This window comes from Schistocerca piceifrons, chromosome 1 (assembly GCF_021461385.2).
Source record: "Schistocerca piceifrons isolate TAMUIC-IGC-003096 chromosome 1, iqSchPice1.1, whole genome shotgun sequence".
NCBI lineage: Eukaryota > Metazoa > Arthropoda > Insecta > Orthoptera > Acrididae > Schistocerca > Schistocerca piceifrons.
The window spans coordinates 1116509417-1116529520 of NC_060138.1; the positions used below are offsets into that span (position 1 = coordinate 1116509417).

Below are 20104 nucleotides of genomic sequence, written 5' to 3' on the forward strand. Positions count from 1 at the left end.
GGAAAAAGAAACGAGAAAGAAAGCAGAATGAACAAAGAACGAGTGCTCAGAAAGATAGTGCATGTACGGTATGAGGTACCCCTTATGCACACAACAATTGTTTTCACTTTTTATGTTACTTACTGCTAATGGTACCTACTTACAGTGTGACAATCATACATTTTAAGATAATGTGTGAAACTGACTATGCATGACTCAGCAACATTGATTTTAAACAACATTTCTCCAAAGTATTTTTTTTTTGGGGGGGGGGGGGGGGGGCAATTGTAGGCTCTCAAAAAGCTCATTGAACATCATATATCCTTATCCAAGCCAAGAATTCCCATTTATTTGATCCATCATGACACATATAAAAGGTATTCATTTGGAGGAAAAGAAAAAAAATTACAAACTGTTTCTGGGAGAGTTTGTCATTAATGTTGGTATACTTTCAATGTACATGGCATGACACCTGTTTGATGTCTGATACATCTGATATTTGCTATTAATGCCTAACATGCAAAAAGAAATTGATCTAAGAAAAACCTTTTCCATTTAAAAAGACTTTTCATGCAAAAATCTTGACACATATTAGTGAGTAGTGTATGCAAAGTATGTCTGTCCCTCATATAACAAATAATGCAATATTTTATGCAAGACAGCTGTGGTATTATGTTTCAGGTGCTTTTCGCTGTGAAATCATAATGTTCATCTACCATGGAAGAATTACCAAAAGGCAATGGAAGGAAGAGACTTCTTTATTGTTTCAGTATTTGAAAAACAAGCAGTATCAACAAAGTGATTCACTTTTAATTTCAGATGGACACACTTGCTAGACAAAAATTTTTGTCACACTGTGCTTTCCATACTTACTAGTTCCGAAAGTGCTTGACTGATTAATTTATTTTTTTACCGTAACTGGCCATATGTTTTTGCCTAATGGTCAGATATGCTGCTTAAGAAACAACTCATTTAAATTGTAGTTGACTGGGATAGAGTTATTACTTCTGCTAACTTTCAGCAACTGAAAGCTAGATCAATCATTGATGTTCATCATGTTTATTTATTATTATTTGTCCCGTAGATCAAATCAGTACAATGGCTTGTACAACAATGTAGGAAGTTGTTGATTGGAACTTCACACTCCCTGTGAAGAAAAGAACAAATAAAGGGACAAAGAATGCCTGAAGTTGAGGGATTTGGTTATGTAGGACCGTGGCATACAATGGCACTCTGAAAAAGTGCAGATTTTGCCAGAGTCGCCTTTCAACCACATTCACACAGTGAAGAAACCACATTTTCCCTTTCCACCTGAGTAAGATGGACAGAATTTGGTTTTTTTTAAGTCCAACAACAGTAGTGGAGATAACTGATGGAATCCTCTGCTTTTCTAATGTAATTTTATATTTTTTTGTACCAAATGTTAGTGCCCCTTAAGGGTAATAAAGCATAATTAGTGCAACTATTTTGTAGTTCTTTTCTGACACTAGATTGTGTTTGTGACAAAAATGATCTGTATCAGCGATGACTGTATTTTTCAAAAAACATTACTTGTTATTAGGCTCCAATGTATGTTTTTTATGTGGCTTCAAGTATGTTCAAGAAATAACATAAAATATAAGTGATTCTTCTGAAAATTGTTTACATTTAACAAGAGTGGTTTTAGTAATAACTGCCTCAAATAACTAGGGACATTGTATATTTGAGTAATTCCTGCATACTGGAGTTTACTTAATGTGAAATATGCGTGTATGGTTTAAGTGAAATTTTCTGAGGTGTAGGAACCAATTTACAAAAAAATCTGTTGGTTGGTTTTTGGTTATTAGCATTTCATGGATTTTGGGATGACACTCTTAACATGGTTTTATCAGTTCAGTGGTACTTTGACTTTGTGGTAGTAGAGATAGTTTCTTTAGCTCCGTGTCTGCAAGTGCCTTTGGTTAAAGATATAAAATGTTGAAAATTTCAAAAGAGACAGGAATTTATGTGTGCCCCATTGATCCAACATGTGAAAAATCTGATGCATAATAAAATTTACCTTCAAACACAAAGTGCTTGACAACTCCTTCAACACATAGAAGAATTACTGAATGTGTAATTATCACTGTGAGTAATAATAATAATAATAATAATATTGAATGTAAAAGATAAGCACATAAATGATAAGTAAGTTGCCAAATTTTTCATTGAGAAAGTGTGTTGTTATTGAAAATTGACTCATCCCGCTATAGTAGAGAGAGATCGGAAATATAGTCAATGGAACAAGGAGATAACTATAACTGTTGATGGAACTTTTCTTTGCAGTAGTGCAGCTGCAACATATTATTTGTAGGAATAAACTGCTAAAAAGATTTTTTTTCTTTTTTTTTTAGTATACTGCTGAAAATATTAGGTTGTAGACAGCACTGGTACTTTAGTTTACAGTTCTTCCCACCATAGTGGTTTTTTAGACAGTAAATATGTACAGCATTTTCTCTGCATGCACAAATTTCTATCAGAGATTAGTGACAGAGGAAAAGCATTCTGGAACCAACCAGGATCTGCACAAGGGCTACATATGACATACAAAATAATACAGTTACAGTGTACTAGTTCATAGAATGTTTATTTCTTATTATCACGTTTACTTCCATTTCTTAGTTTACCATTTTCAAGTTTGTGTTATCTATGTGTTTGAATGGAAGAGAAATGTGGTGAGTAAAATGTATTTTCTAATCTGTATAGGCAAACTGTATTGATAGAAAATAAATATAAAAGGTGTATGAAGCAAAGTCTTGGTTCACTTGCCTTCGTGTAATGATTATGTAGAGAAGTGAGTGCACATTGCAGTAGCTACATACACAGTACTATTAACTCATTCACGTTTTATGTAATGATATAAAGATCTTTTAGCTTGAAGTTCTTAAAATATTGAGTTTAAAATACATTTCTTATGAAAAGATGCATAATTTTGAGTTTTAGCCTTTATTCTTCAAAATAAAAAAGGTTATTTATATATAAAAATATTAGTTGTTAGTGTGGTCTGAATTGTCTTGTCATTATTACAGCATTTCTACACACACAGTCATACATGACAGCACATACTACATTGCACCTGTTACATGATTTATGTTCCATGCTGCATTTGTGGTTTAAATTTTCCACAGTTTTAAAACAATTTAAGGGGTTTTTAATGTTTCACATGTTGGAAAATTTGGGAATAAAATGCCACCATGAAATGATGCATTATCAAAGCGTTTAAAGCATTTCTGCATTAAGTTATAAACTGAGTGCAATAAAAAAATAATCTTTCTTCAAACTTCATTAGCGTAATGTTTAAATGTTCCATACCAACATATTGCATAATTTTCTTGTATAAACACCCTGCACAAACCACAATGCAAACTCACAAAAGCTCAGCAGCAATAAACCCTACAGATTTCAATTGACGGTTTCAAGGACACCTTTCAGATGGCAACCTGGCATTTGGTGGTCGCCATATGGCTAGGCTACCACTAAACGTCCACTTCATGGCATACTTCCATGTAATCTGGATCATGCATGATGTCCTTGATCATATCCTTCAAAATGGTGTAACGTGGAAATATAGGATACACCTTTGAATTCATATACTCAGACTGCAACAGAAAGAAGAAAATACTTGATAAATATTGGTGATGATTTTAACTTCATTGGCATGCAATTGCTTTCTTATTGTTGGTTAAAAGTGCTGATTAATAACTGCAGAATAATGTATAAAATGCAAAACTGATTGTCCAAAATACATGCAGCAATTCCCGCAACTTATAAGTGGGTTATACACCCTGTAGGTAAAGTAAAATTGTTTCGTGTTTCAACACAGTGCACATTCAGTTTTATAAAATAGTGCTAATTACAAGAAATAATACACAGTGAACAGGATATAATGCAGAGCAACAGCTTTCTGAAATTTTTATGTATGTGATATTCTGTTCTAATATACTGTGTAGTATAAGCTTTTCTTTTTTATTTATTTATTTATTCATCTGTGGAACAATAAATATTGTATGGATGTTGTCAGTTTACAACACATGAGCACACATTTACATTTACAATGAAACAGGTTTCTCATATTTTGTGTAGTTTTTAACTAGTCATACACATATTTATAATTACATAATATTTTGGTGGTAATGTCATATGTTGCTGATAATCTACATCTATGTTAAATATTCTTTTACAGTATAACAACTTTTACTTACTAAAAAGGTTTTAAGCTTTTGTCTGAAAGTGAGGGGCCCATTTATTTCTTTAATTTCTTGTGGTAATTTGTTATACAGTTTTATCCCATTATAAAATATACTTTTTTGCGTCTTTGCCTTGTTCTTTCTATCTAGATGGAGGTGGTGACAAGCTCTTGTTTCATGGTCATGTATTAGGCTGTTTGTGTTGTACATGTTGAGATTTTTCTTAATGAACATTATGTTCTGAAAGATATACTCACAAGAAACAGTTAGAATGCCTAGCTTTCTAAATAATTCTAGACAGTGGGCCCTGTTGTTGCTGTTTGTTATCCTTATGGCTCTTTTTTGTACTTTGAACACAGTTTGTATGTTACTGGCACTTGTTCCCCAAAACATGATCCCATAGCTGAGGACTGAGTGTAGATATCCGTAATATGTTATTTTAAGACAGGTATTATTGCATACCGGTGCAAGGATGCTGTGGATAATTTCTTTGCCAAAATGTTGACATGGTTTGTCCATTTCAGTTGGCTGTCTACATTCATCCCTAAGAATTTGGTACTTGTTACACATTCTAATTCATTATTATTAACTTTTATTCTAGTGGCATTGTGTTTTTTATTCAATTGGAAGTTAATATAGTTAGTTTTCTTTACATTTAGGGTTACTTTATTTTTTAATGACCAGTTGTGGACATCATTGAGACCTCGTTTGCTCTTTCTGACAATTGTGTTGGATTTTCACCTGTTATTACTATGTTGCTGTCATCAGCAAAAAGTATTTTTTCTCCATGTCTGATACTTTGTGGGAAGTCGTTAATGTATATAAGAAACTATATTGGGCCTAATACACTTCCCTGTGGGACGCCTATATTCACATTTTCTGGGTCAGACAGGTGTTTTATAAGGGAATTGTTTGAAACTTGTGATATCTGAACTCGTTGAGCTCTGTTTCCCACGTATGATTTGAACCACTTCTTTGTCAAACCTCTTATTCCTATTTGCCCTAATTTATGAAGTAAGATTTTGTGGTCAACTGTATCAAAGGCCTTTGACAAGTCTAAAAAGATACCACTTACATTTTCACCTTCGTCCAGTGCTTCTAAAATTACTTTAGTGAACTGAACTACATAGATGGGGGTTATGTTATCAAAACACCGTTCATTCCTGTAATCCTCCTGGCCTCAGTCTCTGCTAACCCCGTGCCCCACACCCTCTCCCACCATGCTCCTTCACTTGTCCTGCACCGAGAAAAGCAGTTGGTTGTTCCTGTGGTCACCACTCCGAAGACTGGTTTGACACACTTCTCTGGCTAGTCTACCTTATGCAAGCCTCTTCGCTTCTGCATACATACCACAGCCTACATCCATTTGAATCTGTTTTGGAGCACTAGCTCTGTTAAAGAAAGATGTGAAGAAAAAAGATTGTTGCCTCTTTGAATGAATCTCACCAAGATTTCACACGGAGTGATTGAGAGAAGACAAGAAAACTCTAAATCAGTATGTCGGGACAAGGATTTTAACCTCACACTCTCTGAAGAATTGCTACAGTCCCTGTCTCTTCTTGCCATATATGATCTAAACAAAATTGAGTTATCAAATCTTGCTGAATGAGACTATTACTGAGCATGTCATGCCACGTACATTGAAAGTATACCAACATTAATGACACAATGACGCAATATGACGAAAACAGCGGCTCAGTCCCATGGAATGCTCTCAAGTACATATGGTAAGGACACTATTAGTGAGAAAAACGTGACATAAGTGGGTTCGATGTTTCAAGAACAGTGATTTTAATGTTGTAGACCGGCATAGTGGTGGAAGAGAGAATGTTTTCGAAGATGCAGAATTTGAGACATTACTGAGTGGAGACTCACATCGTACTCAAGAAGACTTGGCACAATTAGTGGGAGTGACGCAGCAAGCCATTTCAAAACATCTCAAGGCTATGGGCATGATTCAGAAAGAAGGATCTTGGGTCCCATGTGAGCTGAAACCAAGAGACATTGAACAGTATTTGTGTGTTTGTGAACAGTTGCTTCAGCGGCAAAAACGGAAGGGATTTCTGCATTGAGTTGTGACCGGAGATGAAAGATGGATTCATTATGATAACCCTAAATGCAAAAAACCGTGGGGATATCCTGGCTATGTTCCCACGTCGATGGCCAAACCGAATATTCACAGCTCCAAGATCATGCTCTGCATTTGGTGGGACCAGCTTGGTGTTGTGTACTATGAGGTGTTAAAACCAAGTGAAACAATCACAGGTGCTTGTTATCGAATGCAATTAATGCATTTGAGCAGAGCATTAAAAGAAAAATGGCTGCAATACAGCGAGAGGCACGATAAAGTGATTTTGCAGCATGACAACGCTCGACCCCACATTGCAAAAGAGGTCAAAACATACTTGGAAACATTAAAATGGGAAGTCCTACCCCTCCCAACGTATTCTCCAGACATTGCTCCCTCTGACTGTCACCTGTTTAGATCAGTGGCGCATGGCCTGGCTGACCAGCACTTTCGATCTCGTGAAGAAGTCACAAATTGGATCGATTCGTGGATCGCTTCAAAAGATGAACAATTTTTTCAACGCAGGATTCGTACACTGCCAGAAAGATGGGAGAAAGTAGCAATCAGCGATGGAAAATACTTTGAATGATACATGTGTAACCAATTTGTTTCATTAAAAGCCTCAAATGCTGGGGAAAAAATGACAGAAGCAAAGTTGTACACCTTTTAAAGCAATGATGACATAAACTTAAACAGAAAACTATAGAACCTGAGTTTTAAATTAATTGACAGTATTGTAGTATATGCAGGTCTGGTCCCTTGCATATTCAGCCACCACACTCACGGATGTACTCTGCGGATCAGGCACGGTTTCTGCTTTGTCACAGGTTGTTGTTTGGTAACGGACGATTCACTGGGTAGTTTAGTGCCAAGTCTCGCAGCTGCCACAGCATCTGTGGGGGTGCAAGACACACTGATACGTGGCATACAGGCCACGGTAATCAGCACTGCAGTCACAGGCACCTATTTGCATTCGCGCAGTCACGTGTCCGCGTGGCAGTGTGCCTGTATTTCTCTGCAATGGTTACTTGGGTCACTGCTCAGTCCCTTGACAGCCACTTCTGCTCAGGGCTCCAGACTGACCATCAACCACCTTGAGTCTACATTTTGAACCACAACACTTTCTGTTACTGCTACTCAACAGACAGCACTGTCTCATGCTTTCACCAGGATCGTCAGCTCCTGGGTGCCCATCAGTTACTCCCGTGCCTCGACCTAGGAGTTAATAGCCTCATCAGATCATTCACAGTACCTCTCAGCTAATCACCACTTCTGACAATCGTGGGCCTCGCAATAGTAGGCACCTGATACATATCACATCATCACGATGAGCTTTTCCTTTGTAATCAAGTGTGGACTGTTGAGGTTAATAAATAGAGATCCGTTATTGCTATGTGCAAATTCAATCTCCACTAGTCAAACCACCTGGCTAAGGTTACTTCAGTAGCTATCAGAATAATGGTTTTGTGATACAGTGCTCTTCCCTTGACTGCCGTACAATACAATAGTGATGATGCTGTTGCTCTCAGGTGTGACACTCATAGTTTGTGTGGATACTCAGTACAGTGCCTGATCAAGATTCACCCTCTCCAGCACCTGCTCAAGGCTGTATTTTGCCTAGATGGTGCAGACATCATTGGCCCTCATCCCTAGGGTGGTAGTGTCCAGACAGGACAGGGAAGGCTGCTTCTTCACGAGTGATTCAGTGTTACATGATGGGCTGTCATTTGTTTTTTCTTGAGCAGGGTTTAATATTTTCTCAATTGATCATGTGTTTCTCATACTAACACATCTTTGCTTGAACAGTGATTTGGCGTGATAGGGCAGCATATGCTTGTTTATTGCACTGTGACAGTCTGCATTTAAGTCCTACTAAGGTACAAGTGTGTCCATCCATGTTCTGGACATGGTCTGTTCAATTCTTTGTTTCTGTGACTATGTTCAATTGCATGGATGTCCAGATTTTGGTAGGCATTTGTTGGCAGTTAGTGTTCCTGTTTTCTCAATAGATACAAGTTCTTATCAATGTTATCTTTTCAGTGTAGTTCAGATGCTCCATCCACATGTTGTCCAGAATGCATTCTCTTGCATGATGTTGTTGGTGTGCAATGTTTTCAGTAGTCCCTTGGTGTATTTCTTGTCTTTCTATGTACCATGTCTTCAGAGCTATCGTTGCCTCAGGCAACAATAGCTGGATATGCTGTTGGAACATCCCTCTACTCACTCTGGTTCTTCAGTTTTTCTCATGGTGTTTGATTGGATGTGATCAACACCAGTGTTTGTCAGAGTGTCCAGGATATATATGTGACAAGCTGGGCTACCTCCTGTCAGGTTTGTTTGCAATGTTGTCATGGTGTACAGCACTCCACCGTTGTTCCCTGTGTTCTCTGACAGAAGTCCCTCTGGTGTGGGCCCAGCCTTTGTGGTTGATGGTATCAGACACCGCGCCTCTCATCACTGACCTTGTCACGGCCAGCCCACCTGCCCTCAGCAGCCCTTCTGTTATCACCAGCCCTGTCAGTGCCAAAGCCTGCTCCCTTGCTGGCCCTGTCGCAACCCACCCTCAAGTCATCAATGGCCCGACAGCTGCTGGCCTTCTTCATATGTTTCCTGACTGCTGACACTGTCACCACTGTAACCTCCAAGGCTGTTGCGGCAGCCGGCCCAATTGTTCCTGCTGGCATTGTTATCCCTGCCACCTCCACAGCCATTCCATTGGCTGGCCCAATCGTCCCTACTGGCACTTTCACACTTGACGTTGGCCCTGTCCTCTTGAGGCCATTCCCAGCCATTGCTGCTGCCATCCCCATCACATCTTTCACAGCCATCCTGTTGCTGGTCCACCCATCTCTGTTCGTGCTTCAGATGCCGTAGTGTGTTTTTATGGGCCTTGGGTCATGACTTCTTGGAAACTCCAACCCCTGTCCTACCTATGCCCTGCCTTCCCCTTCACTACCTATGGGTGGCCAGTGACCGTTCCCCTAAGCAGACACAGAGTGCTTGTTTTGTTGGGATCATTTTTTTTACATTAATTGCCTGATTCCTCTGTGGTTCTCATCAGACATCTGGTCTAGCTTTACATTAATTTCTGAGCTCTCAATATTTCTTTCCAGTAACTATGCCTTTTCTTCACTCCCTTTTATTTTACTGTATCTTTTATTTTCCAACCTGTCCATTTCCCTCTTCTCTTGCTACCATGTACAATACATTCAGTTTTCTGCTCTTGGTGATTCTTGCATGATTTATTTCTATAATCTGTCTTGCTTATTACTCTACCTTTCACTTAAAAGTTCTCAGGTTTCCAAATCTCATCTGGTGCAGGCACCAACAATCAGTTTTTCCTTCTCATCCCATTTGGTAAGCCTCCCCTGATCCGGGATTCTAGACAACTTTTCCATAACTTTCTCCATTTCCTAAACCTCGCCAGCCCTTTACCTTCATCCCTCTTCCTTTCTCTTCAGTCCATCCACCAGAAGAAGGAGCCACTGGCTTGTACATTTACATACCTTTTATATGCGTTTTCTCCTGCCGCTGTTTGGTGAAAGATTATTTACCTATCCAATTATGTTATATTTTCAAACATGGATTATTTTCATTGAAATACATTTGAGGATATTTATGACAGTGTTATTGACTGCAGTACCTTAACATAGTTTCAGCAATCATAAAATTGCAGGAAGGTAGTTTTATGGGGTCGGGGGGGGGGGGGGGGGGGGGGGGGGGGTATGGCAGGAAGGAGTGCAGCTTAGCTTTGGCAGTTTCGCCAAGGGTATAGGATTACCTCAGTACCTCTCTGTATACAGCGCTCATGTTCCCTATGCATTTATTTGCATGTGTTCCTTTCCCTCTTCACATTTTCTCAATCCACCTGAAGGTGGCCACTCATTCATACCTATTGAGGTGTTGGAGATTGTATCACTCTTAACATGAGAACTATAATCAGTGTTGTATTAGGAATTTATAAAGTGAAAAAAGGTTTTTATTTATTTATTTTGCACAGTAATAACATTTAAAGATCTTGTACATGACAATATCCAGAATGAATCTTTCACTCTGCTGTAGAAAGTGCACTTCTTAAAACTTCATAGCAGATTAAAAGTATGTTCTAGACTGAGACTAGAGCCTGGAAGGTTGCCTTTTGCAGATTATTCTCTCACTGGCTGAGATATCCAAGCATCACTCACAACCTACCCTCACGGCTTCATTCACTCCAGTAGGTACCTCCCTCCTACCTTCCAAAGTCCACAGAAGGTCTTCTATATACCTTGCTGCGATAGCAACCCTAGAAGAAAAAGTACTGTGGATAAATCGTTTAACCACAGGCTAGGGTAATATTCAGAATGAATATTTCACTCTATGGTGGAGTGAGCACTTTTAATGTTTTGAAACATTTTAAAGTGTGCTGGAAATAATCCCCTACACTGTGGGTAACCCATTTCTCTGCGATATCTTTCCTTCCAGTACTGCTATTCCAGCAAGATATGCAGGAGAGCTTCTACAAACTTTTGGAGGTAGTTGAAGTAATGGTTGAAAAATAAGTCAGTTAAAAGTACAATTTATATAAGTCAACAACTTCTTAAACAGAAAATTATGGAAGCTAAGCTTTAAATTATTTGACAGTAATATAATATGTGCAGGGCTGAGCCCCTGCATATTCAGCCACCACACTCATGGATGTACTCCGCAGGTCAGGCCAGGCTTCTGCTTTATCACAAGAGGTTGTTTGTCAACAGAGGATTCACTGGGCGGTTTACTGCCAAGCCTACTGCAGCCTCCACAGCATCTGGGGCCGATATGTGGCAAGCAGGTCACAGTAATCAGTGCTGCAATTACTGGTACCAATTTGCATTCATGTGGTTATGTGTTTGTGTGGAAGTATAGTTGTGAGAGTGGATTGTGGGTCATACCTGGATAGCTAAATTGGTAAGGGGTTTGCCTGAGAAAGGTAACATTCCAGGTGCCTGAAAATGCTGTAAATGCAAAAACTGCCTGTCACAGTTAAGACTTAATATATTTTTTGAGGCTATTTTCATATTATGATCTCTTTTTAAAGTTCTGGCAATAACAAGAATGAGGAAAGGCAACCGTGTAGTTGATTCATGTGCAGCATACAGACATACATAACAGCATGAAGACATTACTAGCTTGTGAGCTACTGTTGTTTTCCTTATTTAAACAAGCGCACGCACACACGCACGCACACACACACACACACACACACACACACACACACACACACACACACACACACGCGCGCGTGCACACGCGCGCGCACACACACACACACACACACACACACACACACACACACACACACACACACACACACACACACACACACAAATGATCAGCTTAAATGACCACGAGCGACAACATGTGTGTGTAGTTATGTACGTGAATGTTTCTAATTGACATAGGAAACTTTTCTATGATGTTTAATTTGCATTTGCATCATGCACCATTCAACTACAAATCAATACCTGCCATTGCTCTTTTTATTGTTCCTGTTCTGGAATTTCTGTTACAGTAATATGACGATCACGAAACAATGGAAAATCCTGGTAGGAACATCAGCAGCAAAAAGAAAAGATAGACTGCTACTTATTGTAAAGATGGCATGTTAAGTTGCAGACAGGCACAACTAAAAGACACTTACATATTAGCTTTTGGCCCTAGCCTTCATCAGAAAAAGAAAACACAAATGCACATTCATTAACAAAAGCAAGCACACCTCACGCACGCATGACTGCCATCTTTGGTGGCTTGCACCAGGATGCATATTTGTGTGAATGATTGTGGGTGTGTTTTCTTTTTCTGACAAAGGCTGTAGCCAAAAGATAATATGTAAGTGCCTTTTGGTTGTACGCATCTTTAATTTAATGTGTCATCTTTACGGAAAACAGCAATGGATCTTTTCCTTACATTCTATGATTATCATGAATATGATGTAAGTGCGAAGTTGTTATGCTTATGCATTTATAATAAATCAGAATTTTTTGTCCTGTTTTGAAAAAGTAGAATTGAAATGTAATGAATTATCCAGAAGCAGCAAGTACCTTGAGTTCCCTTATAAGATTCCTGAGACCAGAATACTTCTTGAGCAGACGGTATAAATCATTGGTCATCTGAGTGTTTTCTGACTCAATCTGCAAAGTTGTCATATCTGGAAAAGAGAAAACATTGCAAATTATTAGAATAAAATTGGCATTCTACAACAGTAGTTACAGTAAATGATTACAAAAATAAGGCTTATCAAGGCCAATACAAACTGTAAGTAAATTAAATAAAAAAAGTAAAAATGCAGGGAGGAGTCCAACAGTTCTGTGAATTACTATATCTAAGATTAATTCATCATCGTCATTCCTAATAAATCAATTCTGTCTCTACAAACTATTTTGGTAGATACTGTTGTCATCATCATTATCATGATCATCATCACCACCACCATCAATCAAAAGATCTTCCTTTTGCCTAGTGTCAACTTATACTTCAGAGACAACATTTTAGCATGCTCTTCCTATTTGCTTTGGTGTGTCACTATTTTTCCATTAATATTAAATATATTTAGCTCTTCTCTGATATGTCCATTTCTCTTCCAATCAGTTAGCCTATAACCAGTTACTGCTCTCAGAAATCGCATCTCTGCACTTCTGTCCATTTTATCCATCATCATGTAGCAAGTACAGTGTCCAGTATTCACATCCATACAACATTTTTTCTCCTGTCATTGCTTTATATAGTTCAAGCAGTGTATTCTCTTCTGCAGCTGTATGCCACATAGAAAATGGGACAGGAATTTCTGTAGCTTTGTACTCATGTCAGCATTTTGATATGTTAGTAATGTCTCACCCAAGTCAAAGAAATTTGTTAATTTGCTCTGTTGGTTCATTGTTAAAATCTGTTTAGATGCTAAGTGGTTCACGTTCTCAAAATGCCATAACTATGTTTTTGATGCAGAGGTATTTAAGTTATGCTCATTTGCTACTTTCACAAGCAGGCGCAGTCTGTATTGTAGATCACCCTCATAATCTTTGCCTTATGTTTATGGCATCATCAATATATCAATTAAAGAGAGTATGTGACAGGCAAATCCTTGTCTAATGCAATATAACACAATACAGTCCATGGTTAATTTCAAATTGTGTCAGTCTGTTTAAAATTTTAATATGTCTGCTTTCATATATACTTCACATTACACTCATCAGAGACTAAAGGACACCCTTACCAAGTATGTCTTGGAATAATTTGATTTTGTTTACCCTGTAAAATGCTTTTTCAAAGCCACTAGAAGCAGTGTTAAGTAGAAATATTTAATGCTTAACGTTTTTTTATGAAGTGTAGCTGGTGAAAAAACAATATGTGCACAATCTGTCTTTATGGAAACCATTCTGTGCATAGTTGTAATTACTTCTGCTACTACAACTCTTGTTTGATTATCTTCTTGTGTAGTGTATATGCTATGTGCAAAAAGCTTATATCCCTTTAACATGTGGCAGATGCCTTCTGCAACCCGCCAGAGGATCCCCCCCCCCCCCCCCCCCCACTTCGACCTGTTCTCTCAATTTACTACAAACATATGCTACATCAAAGACACAGAGAACATGCCCACCCACTGATTTCCTCTCGCGGATCAATGCCATTTCACAAATCATCGATTTATCCGACCTCGCCGCTCTACAGGCTTCAGACGAAGACACTCAGGGTCTGGTCACGGACCCGCAGGCTTCACTCGTGTTTACCAAGGCTAAGTTCCCTGGCATTTCAGACGAAGTGTGGTGTGAGTCTTCTATGGGCATTCTGCGGCCTTTGCTCCTGCCCCCGCTGCGCCAACAGGTTTTTGACGCCTTGCATAATCTTGCCCACCCCAGTGTCCGAGCCACCACTCGCCTCGTCACCGAGCATTTTGTGTCGAAAGATGTGAAACAGGATTGTCAAACATGGGCACGCAGCTGCATTTCCTGTCAACGAAACGAAATAGGACGTCACACCTCTCCACCACTTCGCAAGTTTGACATCCCTAAGGGACATTTCCGTCATGTACATATCGACCTCATCGGTCCCCTGCCTCCGTCGGAGGGCCACAGGTGTAGCCTGTCCACAATAGACCAAATGTCTTTTTGTTGGATCACTAGGTTCGGCTGCCCGTCCACCATCACAACTGACCAGGGTCGACAGTTCGAATCTTCACTTTTGATGATTCTCTGTAATCTTTGTGATATTAAAAAGCTATGGGTTGGTGGAACAATGGCACCACACCCTTAAAACTGCACTCAGTTGCCACGACTGTCTCTGGTCTGAGGCAATTCCTTGGGTTTGCTGGGCCTACGTTCTACATTTAAACCAGATTTACATGGGACGATTTCCGAATTCGTTTTCGGTGTAAACCCAGTTTTACCTGGGGAACTAATTCTCCCCCAAGAACCTGGGGATTCCCCCTCCTTCCCAGACTTTATCGGAAGGATGCATGCACACTTTAGAAACACCCGGCTACACCCAGCTGTCAGCCATTCCCAACCTGACACTTACGTGCCGACTGCACTCAGCACTTGCTCACACGTCATGCTCAGGGACGATCTGTCAGACAACCCTTACAACCCCCTTACCTCGGCCCCTTCAAAGTACTTCAGAGGGGCGAGACGACGTTCAACATTATGATAAAAGATCGCTCGCAAACGGTTTCCCTAGACAGGCTCAAGCCTGCCTTCGTACACTCCGACACCCCTCTGCCATCCCAATCGACTGCCCGAGCACTTGTTCTTATGAAGAACCTGCTAAGGAGTCTGTTCAACCTACAGTTGGGTTTTCTCTGCCCAATGAGTCACCACCACAGTTCACAGATTCCTCAGGCATGTCATCATCATCCCCATTCACAGGTTTTGAAGACATTTCAGGTACTGGAGACGCGGATGCCCCGTCCTTCTTTTTACACTGCAATGTGCCACCTGACATGACATGTCAATTATGGTGTTCGATAATCATGTGCTTGTACTGCTCTCCAACAGCACAGACTCGACCCTCACTGGGGAACACAACGTCAAGATAGTGCACAGCTTGTTCCTCCCACAAGATGCGACCTGTCATGTGTTCAAGCTTTCATTTCTTTGGACGAATCAGTATGCATTCGGGAAAGGCATGCTCACACACCGCCTCCTCTCCCACACTGCCACTCCCGAGTTGGTCGATGCATCATCGCCCCCCCTTCCCACCCGTGTTAGTTTTCGTATTATCGTATTATGAGTTTGACCGACGGCCGCCCGCTGCACCTTAGCACGCCGAACTGATGGAGATGGAGCTTCTGGTCGTGTGCCTGCCAGCTCGCAACACTCATGCCGACGCTGACACCCCCCCCCCCCCCCCCCTCAGGGCTTATAGGCCGTACTCCGTACTGCGGGTGGAGGGGGCTGTGTGGCATCAATAGGTAACATCAACCACACAAATTACAATCTTTGGAACATTAACTGCTCTGACAAGCCACCATGTTTAATTCAGTCTGCCCTTGTACTTCATGCAGAGTTCATACATACCAGTCTTTATGGTAAAATATACGTCTATATAGAAAACTTGGGAACTGTTTATTACGTATATTACATTCTGTATCCAGAATCCCATAGACTAATTGTTGGAGACTGCACTGGATGAGATTTGAAAACTTGAGAGCTTAAAGGTGGAAGACAGGATAATATGCAAGACAGAAATTAATACTAAATCATTGTGCATGAGCTAATAAGAGTGAAAAGTTAAGTGCATTGTATGTAATAGAGGTTGGAGGGGGGATGATGAAAAATAGACAAGTCAGAAAATGAAATACGTAGAAAACTGAAATGGAGTAAAGAAAGGAGTATTTACTGTGAATAATATATATACAAGTTTGCAGCAATATGATCATGTCATGCATAAGGGATGCTTCATGGAATTTACAGGATGTGGTTGATACTGACCTACAACATTATGCTCATCAAATTGCATGTGGCATAGATTACAATGATTTCAAGGGAAGCAGTGGTTGGTTGCATAACTTAAAACTTTCGACACATCCATAACTCCATCACCACATGTCTCCTTCAACTGTCGATGAATTTCAATTGGTTTCACACCACGCAAATTCAGAAAACGAACGATTGCATGCTGTTCAAGTAAGGAAAACGTCACCATTTTAAGTATTTAAAACAGTTCTCATTCTCGCCGGTGACAGTAAAATTCCATCTGCTGTACAGTGCTGCCATCTCTGGGACGTATTGACAATGAACGCGGCCTCATTTTAAAACAATGTGCATGTTTCTATCTCTTTCCAGTCCGGAGAAAAAAAATCGGAGGCCTTAGAACTTGAATGCACCTTGTACATCTTTCATTTTCTGACCTGTCTATTTTTCACTGCCCCTTCCCACCTCTACCACATACAATGCACTTAACTTTTGATTCTTATTAACTCATGCACGATGTTTTGGCAGTAATCTTTGTCTTGTGTATTACCTTATATTCCACCTTCAAACTCTCAGGTTTTCAAATCTTATCCAGTGCAGTCTCCAAGAATCTGTCTGTCCTTCTCATCATGTCTCTTAAGTCTCCCCTGATACAGGATTCTGTGCAACATTTCCAAATTCTATCCCTTTTCCTTCACTTCTGTTCCTTCCCCTTCAATCCTTTTGCCAGAAGGAGGAGCCACTGGTTCTGAAAACTTACAAACTTTAATACCTTTATACGTGTGTTCTTCTGCCAGCACTTGATGAGTAGATTTTTTATCTTTCCAATTAAATTATATTTTCAAAAACTGATTATTTAAGTAGTGATTTGCTACAAAAAGTACAAGAACAGTCCAGACCAAAAATTTATTACATGACCATAAAACTTAACTTTCTGATGGTAACGTGGTCACTTGGCGAAATAATGTGCCCGTTGGACACTAACGCCCGGCTGCTCACCTGTGAACTCTTTTATCATGAAGTACGCTGGGAGAAATTGAAGAATCACAACTGATAAGTTTACTCAAGGAAGGAGTTTGTGGCTTCCTATGGATTAAAAAGATCATAACTGGGATACTGTTTGGACTCTATGGACTGAAATCACAGGGTTTTTTGAAATCACATGTAGCCAAAAATCTTTGACAGACATTTTAGCCAGAAATTATAACCTCAAAAAAGAATTTGTTGATGTGAGAATGCTGGTGTATCTTATGCTGTAATGGATCTTTTTTGGGTTGTGGTGTTTGGGCTTAAACTGTCTGCAAATAATTATTATAGCAGAACCTCGATTATCTGACCTTTGATTAACTAACCACGTGTTCAACCAGTCATCTGTGCTCCACACTGAACGGTGTGTCAGCTTAACACTTTGATTTGTTAGTGTCACAAGAGATGTCTGTTTGAGTCACACTCATCACGCATTCTCAGTTGACAGACTACTGTACTGCCAGACTGTTGACTTCACTGTACTCTTTAAATCTGCTGCTTTATCTGTGCACATTTTTTCACTGTATTCCTTTTAATTTCAAAGTTTCAGTGTAGTTTTGTACAATTTTTAATTGTGATTATGAAGTGTAAGGGATTGTGAAAGACTAAAAATGGCAACGAACCAGAACAGGAAATTTCCTATGTGCACAGTCAGACAGAAACTAAGTGTTCTGCAAAGACTTGACAAAGGTGAGTCAGTTACTAAATTAGGCTCTGAAATGGGTATTCTAGAGACAACCATTAAAGACTGGGAAAACAACGGACAAGATCTGGAAGCTTTTTCTTTAACTATATGTGGTGAAAATGCCTTAAAAACTTGAAAATCACTGGAAAATCAAAACTTGACCTCGTTAGATGACACTGTGTGGATTTGGTTTTGTCAGGGCAGATACAAGGGACCTCCCTTTCTGGTCCTGTTGTCAAAGAAAAACTTTTCATTTGGATAAAAATCTGGGGGGGGGGGGGGGGGTGAAAAAGATGAATTGCAAGCAAGTGAAGGTGGTCTTCACTGTGGGAGAAATCAGCAAGGCATTAGGCAATTTACTACTTCAGGTGAGAAACTTTCTGCTGCTGATGATGCAGGTAGGAAGTTTGTTGAAAAATCTTTAAAAAAAAGTCTCATAAAATAAACTGGTAGCCGATCAGTTACACAATATTGATTAGATTGAGCTAAACTATAAAATGTTCCCTCAAAAAAATCCTGCCTCAAAAAATGTAGCGGTTACAGACGTGAAACTAACAAAGGACAGGCTGACCATTAAAGCATGCAGCAACACAAGTGGTGACCATAACATGCTTTTTTTTATAATCGGCAAATATAAGAAACCAGGAGCCTTCAAAATTATAAACCCATCAGCACTTCTCATTCATTACAAACTTCAAAAAACTGTTTAGATGAATGTTAATTTGTTTAAAGAATTGTTTTTTGTGCTCTTGTTCTGGCTATTAAGAAGTACTTTAAATCAAAAAAATCCACCATCCTGTGCAACTGCATTGCTAGCCAAAACCCCAAGCCATCTCTCTGAGTCTGAACTTCACTAAGCTGACATAAAATCTATGTTCTTGCCATCCTTGCCCCCTCTCTGCCCCTTCAATAATCCAATCAATGGGCCAGAGTGTTATTGAGTGCTTAAAATGACATTACAGTGTTACAGGAGGAAATACCTCAGCAATTTGTGGAGAAAACAGAAGAGGGTTGTGATCTTTTTGAAGCAGTGAAAAGACTCAGCAAAAAGATGCAATTTACAGAGTTGCCAAGTTTGAGAAGAATTAAAGAAAACCACTCTACAAAAATCATGGAATAAAATTCGTCCTAGCCTAAATGAAGAGCAAGACTTCATAAAACTAATGAGTCAGACACTACAGATTTCGTCACAGATCTGCAGACTCTTCAGAATGATATCCAGCCTGCTGATGTAGACGAATGGCTAACAGAAGCCATAGTGGAATGGTGCCAATAATTTGACCATAGGCACACAGATGTGGGTGACACTGATGGGGAAGTTAGATTATGGACATCAACCATAGACAACACTGTTCAGACAATAAAAAAACTGATTTGCAACAATCACAGACTTGTCAACGATGAAAACTTTCACACAGTGGCTTCCAAATGGTTCTGTGACCAAAAGCTGGGTCTCTAGCATCGAGAAATTGAACAGTTGAACAGTTGGTGGAATGTTCTGAGCGTTTTTTACACAGACTTGATGAGGGTGTTGAAGAAATAGTATGCTGTACCTGTGTCATTTTGAGTTATAGTGCAGCATTCAGTAAATGTTGCTTGGCCTGCCATCGTAATGAGTAACTTACTTTATAAAGTCCCCTCAGGTGAAAAATCATGTGATTGCTTTGTCAGATGTGATAATAAAAATATATCACATTTTATGGTACCTATTTAAATATATCTATGTATTTCAGCTGTCAGTTTATAAACACAATCAAATGAAAGGAATTCCTGGAAACATGTCATCACTAGAACAAAAAAAGAAAAAAAACATATTTCTGTCCTGGCACTTTGGTGGATCACAACAATTCTTTAAATTTAGTAATTTTAGTCTTAATTTGCCCCAAAGCAACACAACGGTCACCTATATAAACTTTTCATTCACAAAATGTAAGCTCAGGACTGGGAAGGTCAAAAGGTGATGCATAAGTGTTACTAATTGATTACATCAATACAGATACTAGTATCACATTGTTACTGATATGGATAAGGTAAATGTAAGTGGATATAAGCTCTCTGCACATGTAATGAGAGAAAATATGGAGAAAGGAGGAGTTGCCATATATGTCAAAAGTTATCATTGTGCAAAAAGTATAGAAACAAAAAAGTTTTGTGTAGAGAAACATATAGAAGCATGTGCCTGTGAGCTTAAATTAAATAAAGGCACATTTATAATTGTAAC

General features: G+C 39.3%; 1 protein-coding gene across 1 annotated transcript in view; it reads right to left on the minus strand.

Moving 5' to 3' along the window:
* Positions 1–3473: 3473 nt before the first annotated feature.
* LOC124778121 overlaps positions 3474–20104 on the minus strand; it is a 76112-nt gene continuing 59481 nt past the window's right edge. The window contains exons 4-5 of the mRNA XM_047253622.1: positions 12309–12415; positions 3474–3596 (exon numbers count right to left, since the gene is read on the minus strand). Of these exons, the coding sequence (XP_047109578.1) occupies positions 3474–3596; positions 12309–12415 (230 nt within the window). The remainder of the gene's footprint in view (positions 3597–12308; positions 12416–20104) is intronic.